Source organism: Cyrtonyx montezumae, unplaced genomic scaffold (genome assembly GCF_038088225.1).
Source record: "Cyrtonyx montezumae isolate F1298 unplaced genomic scaffold, pur_monq_1.0 scaffold_25, whole genome shotgun sequence".
NCBI classification, from domain to species: domain Eukaryota; kingdom Metazoa; phylum Chordata; class Aves; order Galliformes; family Odontophoridae; genus Cyrtonyx; species Cyrtonyx montezumae.
In genome coordinates this window covers 16,142,044-16,168,236 of record NW_027071992.1, presented here as the reverse complement: position 1 = coordinate 16,168,236, position 26,193 = coordinate 16,142,044, and the positions used below count along the sequence as shown (strand labels likewise).

The 26,193-nt window shown below is 46.1% G+C and overlaps 2 protein-coding genes across 2 annotated transcripts; one reads left to right on the top strand and one right to left on the bottom strand.

Moving 5' to 3' along the window:
• Positions 1 to 1,751: 1,751 nt before the first annotated feature.
• Positions 1,752 to 17,901, bottom strand: LOC136050909 (uncharacterized). Its single transcript, XM_065740116.1, has 6 exons — positions 17,634 to 17,901; positions 8,053 to 8,523; positions 4,948 to 5,088; positions 4,446 to 4,514; positions 3,808 to 3,898; positions 1,752 to 3,529 (listed from the first exon to the last, which is right to left on the bottom strand). Exons 1-6 carry the CDS (start codon positions 17,686 to 17,688, stop codon positions 3,322 to 3,324), a joined length of 1,035 nt encoding a protein of 344 aa, XP_065596188.1. The 5' UTR covers positions 17,689 to 17,901; the 3' UTR covers positions 1,752 to 3,321.
• Positions 17,902 to 20,787: 2,886 nt separating this feature from the next.
• LOC136050690 (myogenesis-regulating glycosidase-like) lies at positions 20,788 to 26,031 on the top strand. Its single transcript, XM_065739728.1, has 2 exons — positions 20,788 to 20,897; positions 23,712 to 26,031. Exon 2 carries the CDS (start codon positions 23,834 to 23,836, stop codon positions 25,928 to 25,930), a length of 2,097 nt encoding a protein of 698 aa, XP_065595800.1. The 5' UTR covers positions 20,788 to 20,897; positions 23,712 to 23,833; the 3' UTR covers positions 25,931 to 26,031.
• Positions 26,032 to 26,193: the final 162 nt, after the last annotated feature.

Here is a 26,193-nt window from a genome sequence, read left to right as displayed (position 1 = left end):
CATTAGCTTTTCTGTAAATCTCTTTTGTCATTGACATGCTAGCACTTTGTATGATCATTAATGTTCTTTTAGTAATGATTCATAATCCTTTGGGTGTTTTTGTACAGTAATACCAGAAAAGTATGATAGCATTGTTTAATTATTGGGTAGAAAAACAAGTTTTATGAGTCACAGGTAACTTTTTTCCACAAAAAAAATAAAATAATAATCCGTTATTCCATTTTTCTTCTGTAGCTTTTGCTGCCTGAGCACTTGTACCTTACTGCTTTATAAAGCAGGTATGTGTATAAGAAAGGGGGCTCTGTTTCTGTCTTCTTACTTGCTTCAGGAAGGAAGATGGTCATTAGCATCATAGCAGCCCTGGTGAAGACCTTTAGTACCAAAGAAGCAGCATAGCTGGCCTGAAAAATGTGCTGCGGTTTAGTATTGTAATATTCCCTGGTATGTTGTACTCATCCTTTGGCACCTGTTGGCAGTAGCGTCATGTTTATCACTGTTACCTGCTCATGGACTTATTTACAAAAATCTTCTCCAAGTGCAATCTTTTTTGCATATATGTAAAAATGAGTAAAATCCAGTGCTAATCCACTTTACAGCTAAGTTTTATTTCAACTGTGAACACTGTATAAAAGCATTACATTCAGGTGATGGCAAAGAGTGAGCAGCACACAGGTTTGTGCAATTGCTCCACTTGTTATTCAGCTAGTGGTTGGAAGCAGAGGGTGTCTCCCAGTGTCACGTGGTCCATCCCCAACCCTAAGGAGAATCAGCTATTTCAGAGTCTTTCCTGGGGGGCATCCAACTAATCTTTGAGACCACTCATGATGAAAAGCCACATTTTTCAGCCCTCCTGCCCATATCTGGGAAAATTTGGTCTCCAGCATATAATCTAAGTAAACCAGTGAGTAAGATAGCTACCAGCAAGAGGGAGGAGTAGAAAACTGTTAGATGCCTGTGCTGTTTCACAGTATTATTTTTTATACTATTGTTTAAGCTGCTGTTTAATCAGTGCTATGCAAACAATTGTTATTGCTTTCATGTTTTTGGGAAAGATTTGCATGTTAAGTAAAGTATGAATTACAAAGCGTCTTTAACAAGTCATCTGTTTTGCTCATTCAGCAGTAGTGAACACAAATATTTGCTTCTTTGGAAAGCACAGCACTTGTTGAACTCCGTGTATGTGTTTTAATGGCATTGGTCTGTGTGTAGCTCCCAAAGTGCATCACTGTTATGCAGGTTAGCAAGTACTGTGCAATCCATAGACAGAATGTCAAGCATTTTAATTGGACAACAAAAAGGAATATAAATGCATAATTGGTGAGGCGTTCTTGTGGGCATTTTGAGCAATGTGTGTACAGAATGTATTCCCATAACTTGTGTGTAAAAGGATGCTTACACATTTGGAAACCTGACCGAAAGTTGTATAGAAAGTCTTTGGATTTGTCTTCAAGGGAAGTGTTGGCAAGTCAGAATTTTGAGTCTGAACATCATTTGTGTTTTTCGGTTGCTGGTGAAGAAAGTGTGCTTCTTCTGCCCTTGTCTAGAACTGAAATATTTTCCCAAGAAGCATCTGGGAAATGCTCCAGTAAAAAAACAGAATAATCTGCCTGAGGAAGACATTTATAACCATCCTCTGTGAGTTTGCGCCCTGAACTGGAAGGTCTGTACTTTCTTTTTTGAGCCCAGATAAGTTCTTAATAATATAGATGTTAACTTTTCACCAGGCTGTGGGTCTGTGTTTAAAAAAAAAAAAATAAGATCGGAGGCAAATTCCTTGGGGAACTTCTGTCTGCCATACATAAAGTAAAATCAAATCATAGAGAACTGCAAAGGGGATGGAGCCAGTATTTTTTTCAGTTGTACCCATGGTAGGATGGTTGGTAGGATGAGAGGCAGTGAGCACAAACTGAAACATGAAATGTTTTGACTGAACATCAAGAAACACTTCTGTGGTGTGTGAGTAACAGAGCATTACACATGTTGCCCAGAGAGGTTGTGGAGTCTCCTCTTCAGAAGTCTCCAACAGCTGCCTGGACATAGTCCTGCCTGACCTGTTCTGAATGTTCCCACTTGTCCTGGTTGTACCAGGTGGAGCCAGAGCTCCTGCCAACCTCAGTATTCTGTGATTTTGTGAAGTCAAAGCTCCACTAAATTGCGTATCTTCACTTAGAAAAAAAAAAAAAACAACGTGAGAAATATTGTTTAAGTAAGAGGTAAGTTTCTATTGCACTACTGAACAAATACAGTGATGGCAACTCATACTTGTAATTTCCTGTTTTAGTATTTCTTTCTCCAGATAATTGCTGATTTATTGCTGTGATTACAATTTACAACACTATAAGATCAGCAAGAAGGAAGGCATAAATTCATGAATATAAGAAACGCACTAAGACATTGCAAGTTTCATTGAGTAAATATCAGAATTGAGTGTGACACATTGCAGATAATTATGGAAGAAGTGTAGAAGCTGAAGAATGTCTTCTAGAAAAAAAGAAAAGCCACTAACAACAAAAACTATTTCTACTCTAGATGTGAGGATTGTATGTATTCATTGACTCTTCAATGTGACTACAGGAAATCAGACTGAAACTGGTATAAAATGGCTAGACAATATCCCCAACAAGCAGCACCATTAACTTGTCATTCTACACAAAGGAAAAGGATGTGTATTATAATAAGGTTCAATAAATCTTAAACACATAAATATGTATTTTGAGGCAGATACTCAGCAGGACTCTTGCAGTGATACAGAGAGGAATGGAGTGCAATTTTTTAACTTTGAAAAATGATTTGCTGTCTTAACTTAGTGGGGAGAGTATTTTGGAAGATAGTCTAGAGCAGATTCATCTTTGAGTCCCAAAGACAGTGCTTATTAGTTAAGTTCACACATTGACAAAGTAATTGACAGCCTTCTGTGACTGTTGGCAGCTAGTTTAAACTTAAAAAGATCACCAGAGCTTGTGTTTTCACATTATACTTTGTCTCCAAGGATTTACTTTCTCTTATGCTCAGTAACTAGAAATTCAGGACAATGGATGGCAGGATGCCAGCTTCCTTTTGATAAATTTGGGCTTCGTTACCTAGAAAAACCAAGGATTTAGGCATTGGGTGTCTAAACAGAAGTCTGCTCTGCTTGCTTCAACCTTGTGCTGCATAGGGTGATTGATTGTCCTCAAGTGTTTAAAGGAAAGGAAAAAAAACCCTCCTCTTACAACTACCAATCAAAATGGTAATGCCTGGGAGGAGGTTCGTTATGGATGCTTTCTGGTGAGAATGGTGCAGAGCAGCAAGCAATGAAACAGCAGTTGTGTTATTTCAGAGCTAGTCCACCTGATAGTTGGCATTATCGAAAAGAGGAGTGACAGTTCCATCTTTCCACTCAATGAGTATCTCTCCATGCCGCAAGGAAGGGGAACGGGATGGTGGAAGGTATGGATGGGGACATCTTTGTAAGGGAGATGTCTCCCGTAAATCAGCTCTGCTGCTGCTGGCTGGGGGGTTCTTCAGAGCAGAGAGGATTTTCTTCTTCCTGGGGTAAAAGAGACAAGGGTATGTAATTGTTTCTGCCTATCTCTTTGTTGCTTTTCCATATAAACTGAATCAGCAACCATCATGCCCAGATTCCCTTAATCCTTCAGTAATTATATGCATAGGAAAGAGATAGCCAAATGCAGCATTTGCATGGGATAGTGAGTAGGAAAGAGAATAGTAGAGAGGAGAAATCATCAGTGACATCTTGGGTGAGCACAGCCATGTTCTGAAATGCCAAACAGTGGTAACAGAGTGAAAAACCATAATGTAACTTACTTGTTGTAATGAACATTGAGTGTCAGTATTATTAATCCCAGAATGAATGCCAAGGGGCTGAGGACTAGCATTGCTGTCTTCCAGTTGGTGCCTGGGAGGATGCAATAGAAAACAATCATGCTGTGCCTGTCCCTGTTCTTATACAATAGCCAGTGTTGCCGCAAAAACACATCAAATGTCCCTGCAGACTTAGCAGGTAACAGGAAAACTGATTTTTAATAACAGCAAAGCAGTACAGCTGCATTAAGTTGCACAGTATCCCTCTGTTGAAACTGGCCATAGAAAGATTTTATTTCTTGCCTGGAAGATGACAGCTACTCATACATCCTTATTCTGCAGCTCTCCGACAAAAAATAAGAAAGGCTGAGGAAAGGCACTCGTCAGTGCATATTTGTATTGCTCATGGTGAACTGGGATGAAGTATTTGAATGTTTTCACTTATTTCTGTACTCTGGGCCTGGGGAGATTTGCTTTATCTTTCAAAGGAGCATTTCTGCTAAGTAGTTTGGGGTTCTTGTTCCCTACCAAATGTCCTCAGCAGGATCTAGCGTCACATAACTGCAGTTGATAAGAAATTCAGTGGCACTGATGAGCTTCTATCCAGCTGTTCTCTGTGCTTTGTTGAACTCTGGACGTACCTGCAAGCCTAGCCCCAGTGGTTTTCCCTCGATTTCCATGATGCTTCTTAGAGTGATTGTACAACACATCTGGGGGAAGAAGCAGAAAGACACAGGTTCCCAAAGGAAGCTCTGATTTCTTCCTGAGCTAAACTGTAGCCATTCATATGGAGTCAGTAAGGGTAAAAGGCTTGTTCCTCAATGTCTCCCTGTCTTGCTCCAGTTTTTGGAGGAGATGGTTTGATAGATACACTCAACCACAGATATTCTTTGCTCCTAGCACATCCTGTGGCTGTACCTTCAGACTAAGGTTATGGCCATAGGCTGAACCACTCATCAAGGAAAATATCTTAACATTCCTTGTGAAAGCAGTCTTGAATCTCTCAGGAATATACATGGAAGTCCTTCAGAAGTACCCAGGTACTTATCACTATTGAGGAAAAACTTGAGTAATTGCTAGATGCTGCCCACACTTTCCCTCCTGCAGTTCTTCTATATGCATTCAGAAGAGAAAAGTGCTCACCCTCATGTTCTGGGAGGTATGCCTGTTTGGTCTTCACAGGAACCACGGTGCTGTTCAATTTATTCACCAGAGGTGGGTCAGTCAAGCCCATGGAAGATTCTCTCTCCATGGCATCAGTCTTTGATGAGTCGATGGTTTTAGCTTGGCAGGAAATAAAACAAAGTTGTGTGTAGTTATGATTCATTTTTTGTACAGAAACATGAATGCATTCAGTGCCCAGCAAGGGAAAGAAACTCTGCCCTGCCATCTTAGTCCTAACCCTGCAAGGCAAATGGGATGCAGCACAATAGCAGTCACCTTTTGCTGTATACCAGAGGCCTTCAGTTCTCTTGGGTTTCAAAGAATAAATGAACTCTCAAGACTGAATTCAAAGCTGGAACAGTTTATTTTCTGGCACAGGGTAAGGTAATTAGTCTTGAAAGCATGTATGCAATACCAGAAGTTAAGGGGTTGTGAGGAGGAAGCAAACTGAACTACAGCTAAGTGTTACAACAGGCACTACTAACACAGCAGATGAAGAAATGGGCACAAAAGGGTGGAAAACAGTCCTTATCTCTTGCAAGTAAGCCAAGTATGATTCCAGATATCGAATGTTGCTGATTATTTGAGAAATCTAGATAGCAAAGAGTTTTTTGGCTGAATGAAAAGGTCACAGCTGGTAGGCTGTCCTTTGTCTTCTGAAGAGGCTAGAGAGCCCTACTTTGCTCTAGATATCGTTGGAGTGCAAGTGAAGGAGGAAAAGCTTATTTATCAGATGGGTTTGCACGATATCTTCCAGACACTGCTGCTGCAGTAATCAGAGCTAAAGAACTACAGAGGGTCTGACGCAGAACAAGCTCTGACCAACAGCAGGTGTTTCTATGTGTTGGCAAGCTGTCAGAGGCAGCAAAATGGCTGAAAGCTCAACAACAACTTTTGGGTTGCCAAGCTTACAGCATAGGTAGAGTGTGGGACAGCAACTACTGCTAGAGGGGAAGTTGTGGAAAATCTTGTGGCAGCAAAACACTCTCCTGCACTGATCCGTGGCAAGAAATCGAGGTCTCCTATGGAGCTGGTAAGAAAATTGACAGTTTGCACAGGGTGCACTAGTGCAATCTGATTTAAAGCCTGTCCTGTGTTTACCCTTGCTTATTTGGGGAGCCTGGCTCAGAGGCAGCCCTGGACTGCCAGGAACATTGCCTCAGGGAATGTAAATGCTCTTTTCACATGCCTTTTTCCCATATCTTAAATGTCGTACGCATGTCCTGGCCTATATTTAGCTTGCCTATTATAGTATTTAATTTTTATTTGCTGTATTTACCTTCATGCTAAACAAACATTAACACTTGTGACTACTGGTCTGTGATAATTACACGTTAACTTTCTAGTAGGTTTATTAAAAACATCAGTTAAACAGCCATCTTGTCTACATGACAGCTGTAAAAGCTCTCATATTTTCTTCTGTTTCCAATTAGATACAACTTCTTTGCGTCATAGGCTTATTCTTAATCCATTTGCTTATGCCAACAAAATTCATCACATTTTTTCTTTATTCTTTTCTGCAAAGCTGAAAATCTCTCAGAGGCCATCAAACCTTCATATGAGGGAAATAATTTCCTTTGAGCAAGACTGGGAACCTTGTCACCTACAGTGAACAAACACAGAAAAGTCATTAAAAACACTGTCTCTCTGTTGGTCCCTGGAGTAGAAGAAGGGAGGGGAGAGGAAGAACTGAGTGTGATTTTTTAGGTCTTGATTCTGGATACAACTACACAAGAGAAGACCTGAAATCATCTTCCTTTGCAGGTGAACTAAATGAAAGGGGCAATTGAACTGGATCATGAATTATGGTGCAGTTATAGTGGCCTGCAGTTGGCTTCACTAGCCATCTGAGAAATGATGACAGCCACACCTGGGTGCAATGGCTGTGCACAATGTTCACCTGCTTTGTTCAAGACTCATGACTATGATAAGACCAAGGTTTCTGCCCTTTTTCTGTCCAGTCTAGGCAGAGGGTAGCACATAATCATGAAGGCAGGGATTAGTTTCCTCTTATCAGAGGCCAAGGCCATAAAACTGTTAAAAGATCTTTCAATTCATTTTGGTCTTTCTTAGTGCTTTCTTCTAAGACAAGAAGACTCAGAGGTGATTTTATTAATGTTTATAAATATCTTAAGTGTGGGAGTCAAAGGGACGTGGCCAAACTCTTTTCAGCAGTCTGTGGGGAAAGGACAAGGGGAAATGGCTGTAAATTTGAGCATAGGAATTTCCACACCAATATGCAAAGGAACTTCTCTATGGTGCTGCCCAGGAAAATTGTGGATTTTCCTTCTCTGGAGATATCCAAAACCTGCCTGGATGCCTACCCGTGAAACCTGCTGTAGGGAGCCTACTTTGACAGGGGGATTGGACTCAATGATCTCTAGATCCTCTACAATTCTGTGATTCTTAACTGCCTCACACCATTTGCTGCACTCAGTAGTCTAGTTCAAATTACATTAAGCAACAGGAGCAAGGTTCATATCTGAGAATCATGAGTGCATGAAATGAACGTTAGATCTGTGATTTCATTAGTGACAGGAACACTGTGAGTCTGGCAGGTGACAACTGCAGTGTGTTGCTCAGAAACTAGATCAACAATTTCTTATTTCAAGTATTGCAGCTCCTCAATAATTCACACAAGTTTAAAAGAGGTTTTCAGCTGCTTCTAGTTTCCATATGACCAGAAATGATAACCCCAAATACAAAGTACCAGATGCTCCATCATAGCCTTAAGCACCTATCTTATGTATGACTTTGTCAGCTATGTTGGAACTGGGAGGATCTAGGAAATACATGCTATTCTTCACTGATTCAGATGAAATATCCAAAATACTTGACTTCTGGCCATGATCAGAGAAGCAGCTGATGTTTAGAAGCCTGGTCCCGCAAGGCATTGCGTGCTTTCTGGAAACAATGAGCAGTGGCTCCCAGAAAGCAGCAGGGCTCAGTGTGGGCTGTTTGGTACGTCTGCAGATGAGGCTGATGTGACCATGGGTTAGAATGAGGGATGAAAGCCTGTTGTTAGGTGGCCTGGATGATGCCCAAGGTTAGCTGTTAGCTGTTTCTAACTCTACCTCATCTTACTTTCATATATCCACACCCGTGTGTCTACAACTCCTCGCATTGGTTCAGCGGGCCTCAGGGCAGCTCTCTGAGCAGCAGCACAGATGGTTTCATCCTCCAAAGTCTTCCACCTGCTGAACTTGTCCTTCTCCCTTGAGACAAAGACCTTGTGGCCTCCATCCTTGGTGCTGAGGTGGAAGCCAAAGCTTTGCAGAGTCAAGTGCCCCTTCTTGCTGCAGGCCCACACTTGGTGTTCCCTGTTCCTGCAGGGCTCCATTTTGGCCAAGCCATGCTCCCATGTCCTGCGGGCCGATAGGCACTGCTTGGTCTGGAGGTTGGTGATGGTCCCGCTGGTGGGGTCCCAGCTCCACCACTGCTGCTGGGAATGTGGCATGCACTCACCCAACCCGATGCTGTCAGCCTCATGGTGGGAGACATGGATGCATTTTTCCAGCCGGGTGTTCCTGATGAGGAAGCCTTGTCCCTCTGCTACTGCAGTACAACCAGAGCACAGTTTAATATGGTACATCTTTGAGGCAAACACATCTCCTGAGCACCAGGCACTGCAAGAGCCCTGGGGAAGGGAGTTGTAACCCAACAGAACCTTTCCTGGATGGGTTTGGCTACATAAACCACTGACCTAACCTCCTTAGAATGACATTTCTCTAAAATTCATAGTGCAAAAAAAGTGAGGAGCAATACTGGAAGGAATAAAGCAATGACAGAGCTGTGTAACTAATTCCCATATAACAACAGGAAAAAAACTCTCCGTCCTTGGGAATCTGTACCTTCAGGAAATATCTGTCTCTACATGTGTAATTTGTATTTGAACTGATTATAGCTTGAAAAATGTACCCATCTTTCTCTTCCTTCAAAGTAATTGGATGGTTTGGATTTTTTTTTACCCTTCTCTAGTTCAGTTTTTTCATATAAAAAAAAACAATTGAAACCCTTGAATCCCTGAACGTTATCAATCAGAGGCCATTTATACACTTAGGCTATTGTTCCATTAAGTGTTTTCTTGCTCTATTGCAGGAACATTAGGATAAAACCATACCCTTTTTGAAGCCTGCAAGTACTTGGCTGACACAACTAGGAATAAATATCAAACTAAACTTGGATTTAGTACACCTGACATCGGTCTGCACTCCCCAGACATGAATTTACAATTGTGTAGGGTGCCTCTGAAAGAAGTGTTGCTGCTGTCCCACAGCACACGTCACTTGAAACAGTTTCTGAGTTGCTTCTTGCAGTTAGAAGCAATGAGTCTCAGCATTTCTGGTGAGTTGGGATGGATATCATCCTGTTAGCTGGACAATTATATCTACTTTCAGTATAAAATCAACAGGTGTGGCCTGTGAACATCCTGAGCATAATGTTAAATGCAAAACCAAATGTTGCTGGCACAGATGTAGCTCCTTCCTGTTGTGTATTTCATGCCCAAGTTGCAGATTGAGAGATAGAAAGAACTGGTTCAGGTTCGACATTCTCAGAGATATTTTAGGCTTACAGTTAACAAGTAGTAACTTTGAGCTCCTGCAGTGACATTTTTAATGTTTCCCCAGGAATCACAGTCTTAAAACCCTGACAACATACACTACTGAGTATAAAGAGGAGACTGAAAACGGTATTAGACAAGAAGACCAATGTTTATCTAAATATCTATTTCTGCACAATTTCCCCTCCCAAACCAAGGAACAATACTTTTCTTTGGCAGCATGTATTTGGCTCAATATTTGAAAAAATATAATGACAGTGTAAACAGGAGCCGGTACACAATACCAAGAGTAGGAACAATAACTTAAAAGAACTCTCATGTTTTCTTTCAGGAAATTCTAGGGGTCTGCTAGATTAATAGTGTCTATGGGCTGCTAAATCAGAAACAGCCTCAGGCTTTTTGGTCAGGTCTCAGTGTATGGGGAGAAGCAGGCAGAAAGCGTGGTACAGCTCCTGTACCTTCTCTGAGAGAAAGCTGGATGTCTCCGTGCTGGCAACTGAGTTTTGTGGACCTGAGATTGTCACCAACCCAGGCAATTCCTGCCAAGAGCAGGTTCCTAAATGGCAATTAAATTTTTTGGGAGATATTTGGGTAGGACATGAGTCCAGTCCTCTTTATTTCTTAGTGAGGGCTGGATAAAAATGTTCAGTGCACCCTAGGCTTGAATTTCTGCCTCAAAAACAGGATACTGCTGACTTCCAATGGCAGGAGAAATGTCTCATTTATCCAAATGTCTCATTTATCAAAATGTCTCAATTAATCTCCCATAATCTTTAGAAAATCCAAAGGGATAAATACAATCCCCTCCCCACTCCTCCTGCCACCAAGCTGTTTATTTTCAGGAGCTGAAATGCAGGATTCTCAGAAACACTTTGCTTCATTTTAACTGAGATAAATTAATCTCAGAAGTGATTAATTGAAAGCTACATAAAAATGTAATGGGAATGCGAGAACCTAATGGGTCAGATGAAGTATCTTCTGAACACCTCATCCTGTCTCCAATGCTGGACATCAGCATTTGTTTGTAGAGGAAGAAAGTAAAAATCAGACAAGTAAAGAGAGCAAACGAGAGATATCTGCAAGCACTTCAGTTCTTCCTTCTCAAGCTGTATGAACTAGCTAACAGAGCATCACTGGGTATCTGTAATTAAAATGATTTTTCCCATGTACATTACATTGTGTTTTCGACTCTGAAGTTCAATAACCATTTTATTGCTCCATCAGTATAATGAGTTCCTTCTGCTCCTCCATGCAGCCTGCCTCACTTTGGCTTATTCTGAGTAATTCCGTGCTATCAGCAAAATTTATTCACCCCATTTCCCAAGATCACTGTGCCATTGATCTTTGTCAGAGCCTGAAAATACCTTACCCTGCTGTGATCACTGTCAGCTTATTCCGCCTCTTTGTTCCTTGCTTTAATCAGTCACCATCCTGTGGGTAAAATGCCTCCTCTGTAAGGACTGAGTTTTTAAGGTCCTAAGCAGAAGATTCTTCATCAAAGCCTTTTGCAAAGACAAGCACAAGGTCCAGATCAGCTCACCATGTTTTTGTAGCCACTGATGCCATCACTGACATTAGTGATCCCACTGCAAGACCTGTACTGACTTTTCTCGTACTTGTCTGTCTTGACTGCAATTTCTGTTCATTGTTTCTCCTGATAAATCTGATGCCAAAATCAAACCCAGTGACCAGTGTTGCCCAAGTTGTGCAAAGGTCCTTCTCAAGGTTGACATAATTGCCATAACCCAGTCTTTTGGTACTGAGGGTGCTTTAAGGAATAGTTTACATAGCTCTTTGAGGTTTAAACAATGTTGTATTCAGTTTTGTTTAGTCCACCAGAGCCTGCCATTTACTGCAGATTTATGTTTTGTTCCCTGTGTACAGTCCCTGGTTGTGTACATTCTTCTCCAGGAGGAATACTCCATATTTTATACCCCAGTTTTATGCAAATTTCAGTTTTCAAAGACTCGTTCTACTCAATATCCAGGATAGACTGCCTGCCAGGGAAATATGTGCAAGCTAGGGAAGCTCAGCACTGCAAGCAATGTGCTTTCCTTCAAGATTTGTACATCTAAGTATGTGGTCTGAGCATCTTCCCTACTGATGGTGCTGCTTCTCATGACTTTGATCTTGTAAAACTGGCTACCATAAGCAGAATTTTCTTTGTGACCCTCTTGGACTTTCTGATCTTGAAAGTTTTTCCAAACAAGGTGATTCTTTGATTCATGTGATCCCTATTCAGATGAGAACCTGCTTCCATTGTTTGGATTCACCATCTGCTCACAGTACATTATTGCTTTCCTGAAGTTCACACTTCACTATCTAAATGAGTCACTTATGGTTAGGTAAAGGTAATCATTATGACCCCATGGGTCATATGCAATACAGCCACCAAGAAAGCAGAAACACTTTTACCTTGGGATACCTATCAGGCACTGAGACTCCTAAGTCAGGAAGAAAATTATTTTTTTCTTTTCCCAAAACTGTGGAGTCCCAGAAGCCCTGCAAATGAGACTGTCAACCCTAACATTTTGGAGCATGCAGAGCATGGTATCCAGCTTACACCCTCAGGATTTGTGCTCAGTCTCCCTGGAAAATGTCAGCCTTATCCGTGGAACTGGAATAGATGTCTGCTTTGATCTGCTCATGCTTGAACATTTTGGCCTCTTTATATTTTTAGAAACAAAACAAACAATTTCGAGCAAAGCCACTCAATGCCAGCTTGTTCATCCTATGACACTGCCACTCTGTCTGGTCACAAGAAAGAAAAACAAGTCAATGCAGTCCCATGCCTCTTAGTGTCATAACCACCCTTGTTGGGACATGCTGTTCCTTGCAGGACCAGCAGCAAAATCCATGCAACATTCCTAATTAAGGTAATGCCATCAGGAGAGCCTCGGTTACCTGTAGCCCCAGTATTGCTGGGAAAGTGTCTTCTCTCTAATACAGCAGTGCCTGTAGTGCTTGATTAAAGCCATTTAGGATGTACATCACTTGGGGTTTGTCTCTCCCCTTAATGGGTCTGCAGAAGCAGGGGATAAGTCAGAGCACAGTGAGTGTAGATTTACAAAACACTCCAGGTGAGCAATGAACCTGGAAACATGGAACCAGTGTTGGCATTGGTGTCTTTTCCCCTTCCCAGTCAGGATCCTAACTCTTACAATACTCCTCAGTTAGCTTGCCAAGTGGCTGTTTTTCCTGGGGAAGAAATGACTGTGGAGTCACAGTGAGGAAACCACCTTCTCCTGCCTCTACCTGTCCCGAAAAGCAGGCAGCCATCTGTGCAGCCACAGCATCTGCTGTAAAGATTGCTTCATGTGAATACTCCTTCACCCATGAGAGCTCCCATGTCTTCTTGGGTATTATCACAGCAGTGGATTGCCCAAGTCACCCAGGCAGCAGCAAGCACAGCTCAGAGAAATGTCTTCAGGCTGCTCCTTCTACTCATACTCAGTGCAGCAGTTACAGATGCACTGCAGCCAGGGAACAGGGCAACAGCAGTGCAACATCAGGTAATGGTGGGGCAACTCAGGGCATTACCTGCTCAGGTGTGTCTGGCTCTGCTGAATGAGGTCACATCTCTATGGAGCATTCAGCAGCACAGGCTGGCCCACACTGGTCTTGTGTATGTTACCTATGTTTGCCTCCCTGTTTAACTCCACCAAAATGCCATCTCTCCCAGGACTAGGGTCCCTCAAAGATCTTGGAGCATTGGGCGGATAAGGGTTTAGAAGAGTCGCATCCTCTCAAGTTGCTCTGTCAGCAACTTTGGTCTCTGTCCTCACTCAAAACACTTCTATGAGAGCTTCTAGCTCCTGTCAGAAAGGGTTCCAGCCCCAAAGAAAGGAATATAACCAGCAAATGCAAAGAAAGACATCTTTAGCTTATCAGACATCACTTTGGTTATGTTAACAACACCAGTCCATATCAGGATACTGATATATAACTCACTTCCTACAGGCATCTAACCTCATTATTAGTACCTGTTCCAGTGCCTGACATTGGTAATGCACATCTACTACCCTCTTCTATCATTAGGATTCAATTTCAGGGCTAATATTAAATTGAGGCATTCCTACTGACTCATTGTAGCGCATCTGCAAAACCAGGCAGTCCAGAAAGATGGTGGATGAGGACTGAAAGGACTTTCATGGAATGAATCATAGCAACAGCAGCAATTTGCTGAGATGCCTGAAGCTATCATATTCTGCCATGAGCAAAAACATGGCCTAATGTCTTTTCTGAACAGGAGGAAGCTTTTCCTGTGGTGTTTGTTTCCATCTCCTACTGAGGGCAGGTCTTGATAGAAATGAGAAAATGCTGTGACAAAACAGAGGGAAGTTCCAATTAAGGTTGGAAGGTTCCCCTGCAGATGTAGCCTGGAACAAAACATAGCCTTGTGAGATCACTCATAGGAACATCACTTTTAATTTAACTGAACTAAGTACCTTGAGGTGCTGTCAGTTACAGGCAAATAAAAGTCAGTGAGCAGGAGACTTGGATGCTGCCCAGAAACAGTTCCTTTTTACAAAGTCCCACCAATGCAGGAGACCAGCCCAGGGTGGTAGGAAAAAGAAATAAAAAGTAATTTGCTGTCATAGGGAGGGTGAAGCAGATGACCTGGATGCACTTGGTCAAAAGTGGGAAACCTAGACACAGTGACAGCCATGGTGTTGGCCATCACATTGATCCAAAGGTATCCAGTCTCCAGAAATGCCTCTTCTTTTTTTTTGCAGTGGGGTTATTGTATATGAAAGACTGGAATAACTGGCTTAAATCTGGAGGTAGTTCAAATCATTATAGTCCCTCTGAAAGCTTGTGTGTTTACACAGGTGAAGGCCTGACCCACAGCAGTCAGCAAGGCATGGGTTAGGGACTGGCCTGAGAAGAGCTCAGTAGGCTGATGATGTACTCACAGCATGGCTTTTCTCTTTGGGTACTTCTGAAAACTGGAGTATAAAAAGGGGACTGAACAGTCAAAAGACTCTTTTCCAAGTAAATAGAGCACAGCTAGGTGTTCCCATAGGAAGGTCTGTTTTGCTTTTGAAGTGTGGCTGCAAAAAACCATCCCATTCACTTTAATCATGATCTGTGCCCTCAACAAACTTTCATATGTCAATTTGAAAATCCACCTATCTGACTCCCAGTTACTTTCTGGATCTACCCTCCAATCCTTGGCCTGCACTAACAAAATACAAATCAAGATTGCTGCTCCTGAGTGGTCTCTTAGAAACCAGTAGAGGACCTGCAGAATGATTCAGGATGTGGCTTTCTCCTGCAGGATGCAGACTGACACAAATCACTGCCTATTTGAGGAACAGGGGACGGCAACTTCCAGGCAGGATTCAGATGCTGCTCATGCTGCCCAGCTGCCAAACCAGGTAGCTGAACTGCACAGCTGTTATTAGGTCATAATTTGCACTTATTTTGTTTTTACCATTATTTTTCTCACACATTCTCTCCCATTTGTCCGATGGTGACAGCTCCAAAGTTTTGAGAACTTCTGTCCTTTGATTCATTGGACTTTTCTTGGTGGAAATCAGTGAATGGGGTAGTTCTGGAAATCTCTGTCATTATTTAAATCTGGGATCACTCCTTTGTAGACTTTTTTTCACTTTTTTTGTTAGATGGAGCACAGGCAGACCTGGAGCTGAATGAGCAGCTACCTGGCAACTCTGGGTTTATGATGCACAATTTCCATCACTTGAGACAACAGATTAGTTCTCATCAAGTCATGTCATTTTTATAGAAAAGTCAACAAAGCCTACTGATAATGCCAGTAATTAGCTGGCAAATTGCTTGTCAGTGCAAGTACCTGACTGCAAATACTTCTTGTTCTGCACTCATTATTTAGATTACTTTCCAGCAACATGATACTCCAAGACTCGTTTCCAGCTGTTGCTTCTAGCAACAACGTTGCCCTGTGGTTTTTTCATGACAGTTGCAGTTTTCTTAGGAAATATCTTATTATTTTTTTTTTAACAACAAGTCTTCATAGCTTTTCCCACTGGCACTTTTGGCCAAGTATCTACAATACCAGAGCAGTCATAGAAATAAAGGGAAAGTTTTAGTGTGGAAACACACATGGGTAATTGATGAGAAGACAATGTCAGTGAGGCCAAAAAGTGGATGTATGTGGGGAAAACCAGTCTATGGAGGAGGATATGGAGGAAGTAATTCAGGAAGGTCATACAGAATGGGTAGGGGCTGACTGGCCGGGAACCAGCCCCAAAAGAAACTGGGGGTGCCAGGAGAAGGCTGAGAGCATTGAGGAGGAGATGGCTTCATGCACACAGCATCCTTGCCATACAGCAGATTCCATGCAGGCTGAGGAGAGGCATCTGGTAGACACTGAATAGTTAAGGTCAGGAAATCCCCTGAGCAGAAAACAGTTGGAGGCTAGAAAAATGTGCGGGGAAGGGGAAATACTGGACACCATTTGTCTTTATGCCCTTTCCACAAGTGATGCTTAGAGGGAACAGTGGGTTGGGAGCAGCCAGAAGCACAAACTGGGGAAAGGAGTGCATCTCTCCAGGGGTTGCTGTGGGAGAACTGCAATGGTCAGCTCCCTTGAAGGCATCAGTGTGAAATGTGGCATTATTTCAGCAGTTTTCTGTTTGCAATTTTCTGTCTGGTCTCACAAGCACAGGATCATGCTCTGCTGGGGTGCAGTGAGGCTTCACTTTGCAGGAGGGCACTTCAGCTCCCTCACAGCTGGCAGGGAATTTCCAAAGCTACCATTGTCAGAAGCAGCTTCAGCAATTCCAGGATTCCCATTTTCCAGCAGGAAAATGAACCCTCTGACGTATGCCAAGAGTGAGCACCTCTGTCCTGCTCAGTGCACTGCCAGACACTGGAGAGATGTATTCCATTCTTGCAAAACTCCTGTGGTTTTATTAGTGGTTTAGCTGAAATGCAGCAACTAATCATGCAATTACATCAAATTCATTTCACTGGAAAGGAACAGAAATTTGATGAGAAACATCCTGTGGCGATCCTTAATTTACTGATAAAATAGCTGTGGGGCTCTTGTTGGGTGACAGCAGCAAAGCTCTCCTATCTCCCAGCACGAGGGGAGAAAGAGCAAGATCCCTACCTCTTTTCTGCAGTCCTAACATCCCAACATCTCCTGTTCCTGCCCTGACCTCCTGATGCACATCTCATTTTTCACAGGTACAGCAAAATGCATGCATTTAGTCTGGGGCTTAAAAAGGAGACATGGAATTTGCTGGATTTACTGTAACTGAGGGTTTAAGATGCAAAATAAATCATTTGCCAGCCTGAGGGTTGTCTTCAGGGAATAAAAACCTAGCTGCAAAGCCAAAATTGTTGTCTAGGGAGCCTGAAAATCTCTGAGCATGCAGCTTGTAAAACCACAGGTCTCTTGTTCTTACAGCTTCAGGGGCTGAATGAGTGCTGAAACACTTCAGGGATTTATTTTGGTGAAGCACTTTCAATAGCCTGCATCCTCAGGCAGAAAAGCAAAATAAAAAAAAAGAATTATTTATTATTTCAGGAATTTTGCTGCCCCACTGCCTATGACAGGTGGGCCAGATGGAGGGATCGTTCCTGGGGAACATCTCTCCGGCTCTGAAGGATGCTACTTGCCAAGGCTCCTTCTTCCCTCATCTCCCCAGACTGTTTGGCTCCCAAATCCTCCTGTGCCTGCAGGATGCTGGATTTCAGTGACCTTGGCCATAGGCTGTCACCCACTGGAGCTCAGTGTGATCTGTGGGATGCTCAGTGTCACGGGGTCCCCAGCACAGCCTGTTGCCCACTGACCTCCACAGGGTCCTGTCCCCTTTTCCACTGCCTGACACCAGGACAGGACAAGAAAACCAGCACCCATTAATATTCACCCGCAGTTTGCCTGACTTGCTGTTAAAAGTGGTCAGACTGATGCTGCAGTGCCTTGCACGAGCAGCCTCCTTAAACACTTGTGTTAAACTCTATTTTAAAATTGAAGTGCACCTGCAGGCACCTGTTTTACAGGTGTTGGACTTAGATCTTTGCAGCCAAAGCATTTCAGCAAGAAACTGGGTTATGCTTAGAGAGGTGCTTCACTTCTCCCTTTTCTGTCTACCCCGAAGGAAGAGTAACTTACCCTCAAGCCAAGGCAGGAGGCAAATGCAACTCAGACTCAGCCTGAAAAGTTCCATTGTGTCCCAGCTCCGGCGGGAAAGGAGCCTCGGGAGCCCCTTCTGTCATTCAAGGCAGAAAAAGCCTGCCGGGAGGAGATATCTCCTCTTTTGTCCTAGCGCTGAAGCCTTTGGCAGCAGGTATATCAGCGAAGCGTCAGCGTCGGGACGCGGTCCCGCTGGGCGTTATCCCGTACGAGCAACCCTACGGCGAGCCGGGCTGGAGCCGACCTCGGCCGCTCGCTGCTCCTCGGCAACAGCAGCAGCATGCTAAGGAGCCTGGCGGGGTGCCCCGCGGGGCTGGGCCCGAGCAGGATGCGGGGCTCGCCCGGGGAGAAACGGCGGAGTGCGGAGGGGCGTGGGATGCCCAAACCGTGCGCTCCGCTGGGGTCATCGGCTCTTCAGGGATGTTTTTTTTTTTTTTTTTGAACTGATGTTACAGGAATTCCCTATGGCAATGCTCCAAGTTTCACTGAATAACAGTGTTTTTAATTTAAAAAAGCACGTATATTATTTTTTTTTTCCACCTTACTGCTTTGCTGTCAGGGTGAAAACGTGAATGCTCTCTGTTGCATTCACTGAGAGGGTCCCTCCTGCAGGAGGAGCAGTGGGAGCCCATTCTTCCACAGTGCATTGGCTGACTGACAGCACAGCTTAGCCTCTTTCACAAGGATTCTCCCTCTAAAACATTTCCATGGCTTTTCCTAAGCTGCCCAATGTGGGAATGAGTGACTTGCAAGTCGTGCTTTGTCTCATGCAGTAAAGGATTGTTCCCATGCAGAGAAGGATAGTCCCATAATTGCTGGCTCCCAGTCACATCTTTTCAGTGTCTGATTGGTCCTTACTGACCTGCATCCCCTGGAACAGCCTTGTTGGTGGTTTCATCTGTTTGCTGAGTGCATTGCATTTTCCTCTTCATTTTGAATGGTAATGTTAATCAGAGTGAAATGATAAGTGTCAGGGAAGTCTCTTGTATGTGACCAGGCTGAGCTCCATGGCAGTACCCCTAGCACATCTCTTGGTCTGCCACCTGGCACTAAATATGATCCATCCCTCCATCTACAATCACTTTGGAGGTGGGCTTTCACTGCTGTGATTGAAGTTGGATAAATGCTTAGGGGAGCTGGAACTAGATTATTTGAGGTCCTTTCCAGCCCAATGCATTCTATGATTCTGTGATTATCAAGGCAAACCAAGTGGGCTGGACATCACTGGATTCTCTGTGGTGAAGCCTTGGATCACTGGGAAATTCTTAGTGTCATATCTATAGGAAAAAAAAAAAAAACCCACAAAAATCCTGGGTCCCCAAGAATGCAGAATGTGGAAGATTCTTTCACATAAAGCTGTACCCAAAGAGTGGTTTTCAATGGATCCATGTCCAGCTAGAAATCAGTGATGAGTGCTGTCCTTCAGGGGTCAATACTGGGACTGATGCTTTTTAATATTGTCATCAACTACTTCTACAGTGGGATGGAGTGCACCCTCAGCAGTCTGTGGATGGCTCCAAGCTGTGTGGTGTGGTCAACACACTCAAGGGATGGGATGCCATCCAGAGAGACCTAGGCAGGCTCAGCAGTGAGCCCAGGTGAACCTCCTGAGGGTCAACAGGTCCGAGTGCAAGGCGCTGCAACCCCCAGTGCCAGTATGAGCCGGGGATGTAGGGACAGAGCACGGCCCTGCTGGAAAGGACCTGGGGGTACTGGTGGATGGCAGCTGGGCGTGAGCCAGCAGTGTGCCCTCGCGGCCCAGCCAGCCAGCCGGATCCTGGGCTGCATCCAAAGCAGCGCGGCCAGCAGGGAGAGGGAGGGGATCCTGCCCCTCTGCTCCGCGCTGTGAGACCTCACCTGGAGCACCGCGTCCAGAGCTGGAGTGCTCAGCACAGGAGAGACGTGGGCCTGTGGGAGCGCGTCCAGAGGAGGGCCACAGAAATGATGCGAGGGATGGAACAGCTCCCTACGAGGACAGGCTGAGAGAGCTGGGGCTGTGCAGCATGGAGGAGAGAAGGCTCCGGGACACCTGAGAGCGGCCTGTACCTACAGGGGGCTGCAAGACAGATGGGGACAGACTCCTCAGCAGTGTCTGCTGTGATAGTGCAAGGGGAAACAGTTTCAAACTGGAAGGGGGGAGAATTAGGATGGATATATGGAAAAAGGTTTTTACAATCAGGCTAGTGAGGTACTGTAGCACATTGCACAGAGAGGCATTGGATGCCCATCCCTGGAGACACTCAAGGTCAGGCTGGAGGGGCTCTGAGTGCCTGATGGAGCTGTAGGCATTCCTTCTCATTGCAGGGGAGTTGGATTGGGTGACTGTTAATAGTTCTTAGCTACTCGAACTATTCTGTGACTCTCATTCTGTTCTATGATTCTGTGGAGCATTTGGCTCTCTGTTGCAAGAAAATATCAACCAGAAGTGAGGGACTTCAAGCTGTGGAGCGTCATGGAGAACAAGCAGGGCTCCCCCTCCAAACACAGCCTCCATGGAGCCTGGGTCTGTGTGATAGGAAACTGAGACCAGACCCAGCTCCCAGCTTATTCCTCCACCTGGCACTAGCCCGGCGCACCGACCCCACTCAAAACAGCCCAATGTGACTCGGCACACTTCACTTCCCCACGGGGCATCTCCAGGGCTCCAAGTATTTCCTCACACTCGGGACTGTCCGGCAAGGACCGTTCTGGAGGAGGTCCCTGCAGCTCCCAGCCCGGGCTGGCTCGGCAGATGGAGCTGCTCCCCAAGGATACAGTGGACTCAGACACCGGTTAAAGCAGAGCCCCGAGCAGGGCAAGGACATTATTTCTGCATTTTATTTCTGCCCGATGGGGAAGGAGGGATATGTTTAAGTAAGCAGCAGTTAATACTGAATGACTGTGTGGTGAACTTTGCTCCATTCCCGTATACAAGGGGCTTTGAGAAACAGAAAGCCCAGGGAAAGATTTCTGCTCTGAACGCGAGGACTCGCCTGGCTCTGGGGGGGGGGGGGGGGGTGTTTGCAAAGGCACGAGCCGGCAGCGATCACACCGGCATGAGCTATCAGCCCTCAGTGCAGTGGCAGTGCAGGGACATCAGGGCCCTTGTCCGCGTGCACAGACCGCACGCAGTCCCTGGTAATGCCCTGGCGGGTCCCCTCGCGCTAAGCCTGGCTGGCTTTGCAGCTAAGCTGTGCGATAACCTCTGCCTTCCCTCGTTCCTCTTCTTTGCAGCGACAGTGGGAACCTCTTCTCTCAGAGCAAGTAAGCACATAGGGAGCAGGGTCACGGGCATGCCTGAATCCCAGTACGGGCAGCACTCTGTGTGTGCCAGGCTGGAAGATGGGAGCTGATGAGAACTGCTTTCTGCTTGGGGTGTGTTTGGTGTAGGAAAGTCCCACTTTGAGCAGTTGAAGAGGGGCTGGTGAATAATTAATCTGTTCTTGCAGAATGGATAGAGCAATGGTTTGTTTATGAGCATGACTTATAGCTGTCTATGGCACTTCTGGCCTGAATGTGTTGTATGTGTACCCTGCCTGCAAGTGTCTGATAGCAATGCTGCGGTGTCTGACAACCCTTTATAATGGATTCTTCACATAATAAATATTCCCTTCAGTTAAATATGGGATTCTTTCATCACAGGAGTGGTGCACCACTGCACCAGTGACAGACAAACACAGCTGAAGGCTCCTTTACTGCACTATGGAGCCCAAAATCCCAAGGGCTCAGGTATCACATGGCTGGGATGTGGGGCTGAGACCTGGCATACTCATGTCATGTGTGCCAAGCGCTCAGCAACATTGGTAGGGTCAGGTGTATGTGAGAGCACTGAGGTGTGGGCATGTGGCTCTCTTCTCTCTGTGTTGTGTGTTTCATCCCCTGATGCCCTTTATCTCCTGTTTAAGAGGGTCTAAAGTCCCGTCTCAGTTTCTGCATGCAAGGCTGGCAGCTATGTCAATATTTAATCTGCACACACTAAGGGCTGCTCATATCCTCGGGGCGAGGGACCCAGCCTCCTTGTGGAGGGTGGCCGATGTGGCAGCACCCAATAAACCTGCCCAAATGAAACACAGGTGTGCCCACTGTCTGCTCTGCCCACCTACCACCTCTCCATATTGGGTTTGTGCCCTTGAGGGAACAGGGAAGGGAAGAAAAGGAAACGAAAGTAAAGGAAAGAGGAGATGAGAGGAGGGGAGGGGAGATGAGAGGAGATGAGAGGAGATGAGGGGAGGGGAGGGGAGATGAGAGGAGGGGAGGGGAGGGGAGGGGAGGGGAGGGGAGGGGAGGGGAGGGGAGGGGAGGGGAGGGGAGGGGAGGGGAGGGGAGGGGAGGGGAGGGGAGGGGAGATGAGAGGAGATGAGAGGAGATGAGAGGAGATGAGAGGAGGGGAGGGGAGGGGAGGGGAGGGGAGGGGAGGGGGGGGAGGGGAGAGGGGGAGGGGAGGGGAGGAGAGGGGAGGGGAGAAATAGGGTCAGGCAAGGCAAGGCAGACAAAGCAAGGCAGGCAAGGTAAGGGAATGGAAGGAAAAAGGAGAGGAAAGTAAAAAGGAGGAAGTCCTGAACCCCTTTTCCCCATTTCTTTTTCCTTTTTTTTTTTTTTTTCTCTCTGGAAAGTGGTGGAGTTGATCTTAGAGAAATTCTATCTATCAGGCGTGTTAGGAGGGCATAAAGAGGAAGGAAGGAGGAAGAAGAAAACTCGAGGGTGGCAACTGTATACAAAACATCTTCAAAGCGAGGAGCTTGTTTTTCAAACACACCATGGTTTCGCTGGAAACGACCCGAGCTGAACAGGGAGCGGGGCCAATCCCAGGCCTGCTGCCAGCCCCAAGCCCTGGCAGTACGACCCGAGTGCACATGTAACCCAACCTGCACCCAGACTGCCCCCATCCCACATCAGGGCCAGGCCACCACCTCCTTAAGACGCTACGACCGTTTTTCTTCCTAGCTGCTGCAGCCCCTTCCCCAAATGAGCCAAGTCAGGCTCCACAGCAGTGATATTTGCCCATGGTGTTTTTAGACTTTCTGACTTTTTTTCAGGGTCAAGTGTTGCTCACCCTGACAGATTGCTAAAAAAACAACCCAGTGTCTCCTTTAGGTGACGGGGAGGTTGTTGTGATCAATAGCAAACACAGTGACCTCTGGTATTTCTAATGGCTCCCCCAGCTAGCTAATTACCTCTGTATACTTAGGTATTGATGTCACGGTGCTGTGGGTAAATATGCCGGGTATATATTGCTAGGGAAAGCTGTGCTAAGCAAGATGGATTTCTTTCTTCTACCCCTCCATACATACTGCTCCTGCAAATCTGAGGGTGCATCAGACCACACAGATCCCCATACCTCATGTCATCTGTTCCATCTTCTGACATTTTTGCTGCCACTCGATGCTTTTTTCAGATGCTAGGATTTGGACAGGTCTTGGTGCAGCTGGGTTGTGTGTGGCATTATTGTGCATTTCTCGACCAGCTAAAGTTTTTGGCTTTAACATAGTCTTGGTCTGGCAACAATTCCAGTCTAGCACCTTAATCCTGAACTCTGTGACTACATATCTTCCACCCCTGCTGCAGCATGGACTCTGGCATGGTGTAAGATGTGTGCCGTAGGTGTTACAGGACTTTAATTAGGACAAGAAATGGTGGATTGGATGAAGGGAAATATTCTTCTTTTCCCCAGGCATGACAAGATGGGTCAGTGACATGCTGGATGGCAGGAGCTCTTTCCATTCATTGTAGACAGATGGGAAAATCTGGCAGAGCAAACGTTTAATTTAAAAACACTAGAATACTGATCAAATTGTGCAGTCCAGCCCCAGTCCTCAGGTATCAGCTTTTCTCCCCAGCCCTGGGGTAACCTCTGGGCTCCAACAGGATGCAACAGGGTCATGGCCAAGCGAAGGTCATGGGAATCCTGGCATCACCCCACTCCAAAAAAAACTCAGCTCAGCAACCCATGAGCAGGCTGCAACAGCACAGAGCAAAATGAGCCAGAGCCACAAGGCTGGAGTTCCACAAGATCCAGGGCTATTAGAAAGAATTCATACCTTTTTATTACTGTTTAGAATTTTCTGTTTCATAAATTAGCACTGCAGATGTGAGTGAAGAAGTTTGGAAAGGAGACAAGGACTGCTTTCAGGCAGTATTGCAGTTCTTCTTTCAACAAGGAAGAGAAAAGACTCAGCAGCAAGCCTCTCAGCCAAGAAGTCATGGAAAGTCAGATTACTCACCGCAAGGAAAAGTATGGAAGCACACAAAAAGGAGAGGACAGAGAAATGCATTGGACTAGAAACTTCACACCGGTAAAGCAGAAGCCATCCAAGGAGCTGAGGCCCATGCTGGGGGCCGTCACGCTGGGCCTCATCCTGTTCATCGCCGTGGTGGTGGCCTGGTGCTACTACACGGTGTCCCTGCGGAAGGCGGAGCAGCTCAAGACGGAGCTGATGGACCTGCGGGCGGATGGCTTTGTCATCAGGAACCAGCACAGGGAGGTGGTCTTCCGGCTGGCGTTCCGCTCGGGGAGCCTGGACCTGGAGTCGTGCTCCAAGGAGGGCGAGATCCTGAGCTGCACGCGGTCGGACCGAGGCCCGCTCAACTTCTTCATCCAGACGGTGAAGCCCAAGGACACGGTGATGTGCTACCGCGTGCGCTGGGAGGAGCTGGCGGCCGGCCCGGCGGTGGAGCACACCATGTTCTGGGAGGACGCCCACTGGTACGGGGGCTCGGAGATGAGCACCCAGCACTGGCCCATCCGCCTGGCCGGCTACCAGGAGCCCGTGCCCTACGTCACCAGTGACGTCTACTCTTTCCGCGACAGCTTCGGGGGCATCCTGGAGCGCTACTGGCTCTCCTCCAAGGCGGCGGCCATCAAGATCAACGACTCGGTGCCCTTCCACCTGGGCTTCAACGCCACCGAGCGCTCCCTGTTCTTCCAGGCGCGCTACAAGGACTCGCCCTACAAGCCCCCGCCGGGGCAGCAGCCCTTCCCTGAGCTGAGCTACCGCGTGTGCGTGGGCTCGGATGTCACCTCCATCCACAAGTACATGGTGCGCAGGTACTTCAACAAGCCCTCCAAGATCCCTGCCGAGAATGCCTTCCGCTACCCCATCTGGTCCACTTGGGCGCTCTACAAGAACGATATTGATCAGGATAAACTCTTGAGATTTGCTGAGAAGATTAAGAAATACCGCTTTAACTGCAGCCACATTGAAATTGATGACATGTACACACAGGCGTATGGGGACTTTGACTTTGACCCAGTCAAGTTCCCCAATGTAACTGAGATGTTTGCAAAGCTGAGGGAAGATGGATTTAAGGTCACTCTGTGGACACACCCTTTCATAAACTACAATTCCTCAAATTTTGGGGTGGGGATTGAGCGTCAGCTCTTCATCAAGGAGCCCTCGGGGCGGCTGCCAGCCATGGTGGAGTGGTGGAACGGCATCGGGGCCATCCTGGACTTTACCAACCCAGCCGCCCGGGACTGGTTCCAGAGTCACCTGCGCCAGCTCTGTCACAAGTACGGCATCTCCTCCTTCAAATTTGATGCAGGTGAGACCAGCTACCTGCCCAAGCAGTTCAGCACCTTCCGGCCGCTCTCTGATCCCAGCATCTGGTCCCGGCGCTACACTGAGATGGCCATCCCCTTCTACGAGCTGGCTGAGGTGCGGGTGGGCTACCAGTCACAGAACATCTCCTGCTTCTTCCGCATCATTGACCGTGACTCTGTGTGGGGTTATGAGCTTGGCCTCAAGTCCCTCATCCCCACTGTGCTCACCATCAGCATGCTGGGCTATCCATTTGTATTGCCAGACATGATTGGAGGAAACTTTCTTCCCAACAAGACAGATGGAGCAGTTGAGATCCCAGACCGGGAGCTGTACATCCGATGGCTGGAGCTGTCGGCCTTCATGCCCTCCATGCAGTTCTCCATCCCACCCTGGCTCTATGACAAGGAGGTGGTGGAGATTGCACAGAAGTTCACGGAGCTCCACGAGTCGCTGGTGGCCCCGCTTCTGCTGGAGCTGGCCGGGGAGGTGACCGACACGGGCGACCCCATCATTCGTCCCATCTGGTGGATCTCGCCCCGCGACAAGGCCACGCACCGAATCGACTCGCAGTTCCTCATTGGGGACACTCTCATGGTGGCTCCCGTGCTGGAGATGGGCAAGCAGGAGCGCGATGTCTACCTGCCGGCGGGCAAGTGGCGCAGCTACAAGGGGGAGCTCTTTGAGAAGACACCGGTGCTGCTCACGGACTATCCTGTTGACCTGGATGAGGTCGCCTATTTCCTCTGGGTTTCCTAATAGGCTCCTCCATCTGCTTTGCTACGTTCTCACATATTAGTGAAGTTTTGACTTGAATGACCTCAAAGTTATAATGTTTTTTGAAGTAGGAATACATTATCACAAAGGAGACTGAAAATACAAAAATGCTTCGACCCCTCTTAGTGTTGCAATTGCTATGGAGTAACTTATTGGAACATATTGAATGTATGTCTTGGTTCTTTTCATTTGACAATTACAATTTAGTATACTCAATTTACATACTCCACTCCCAGTATTTTTCC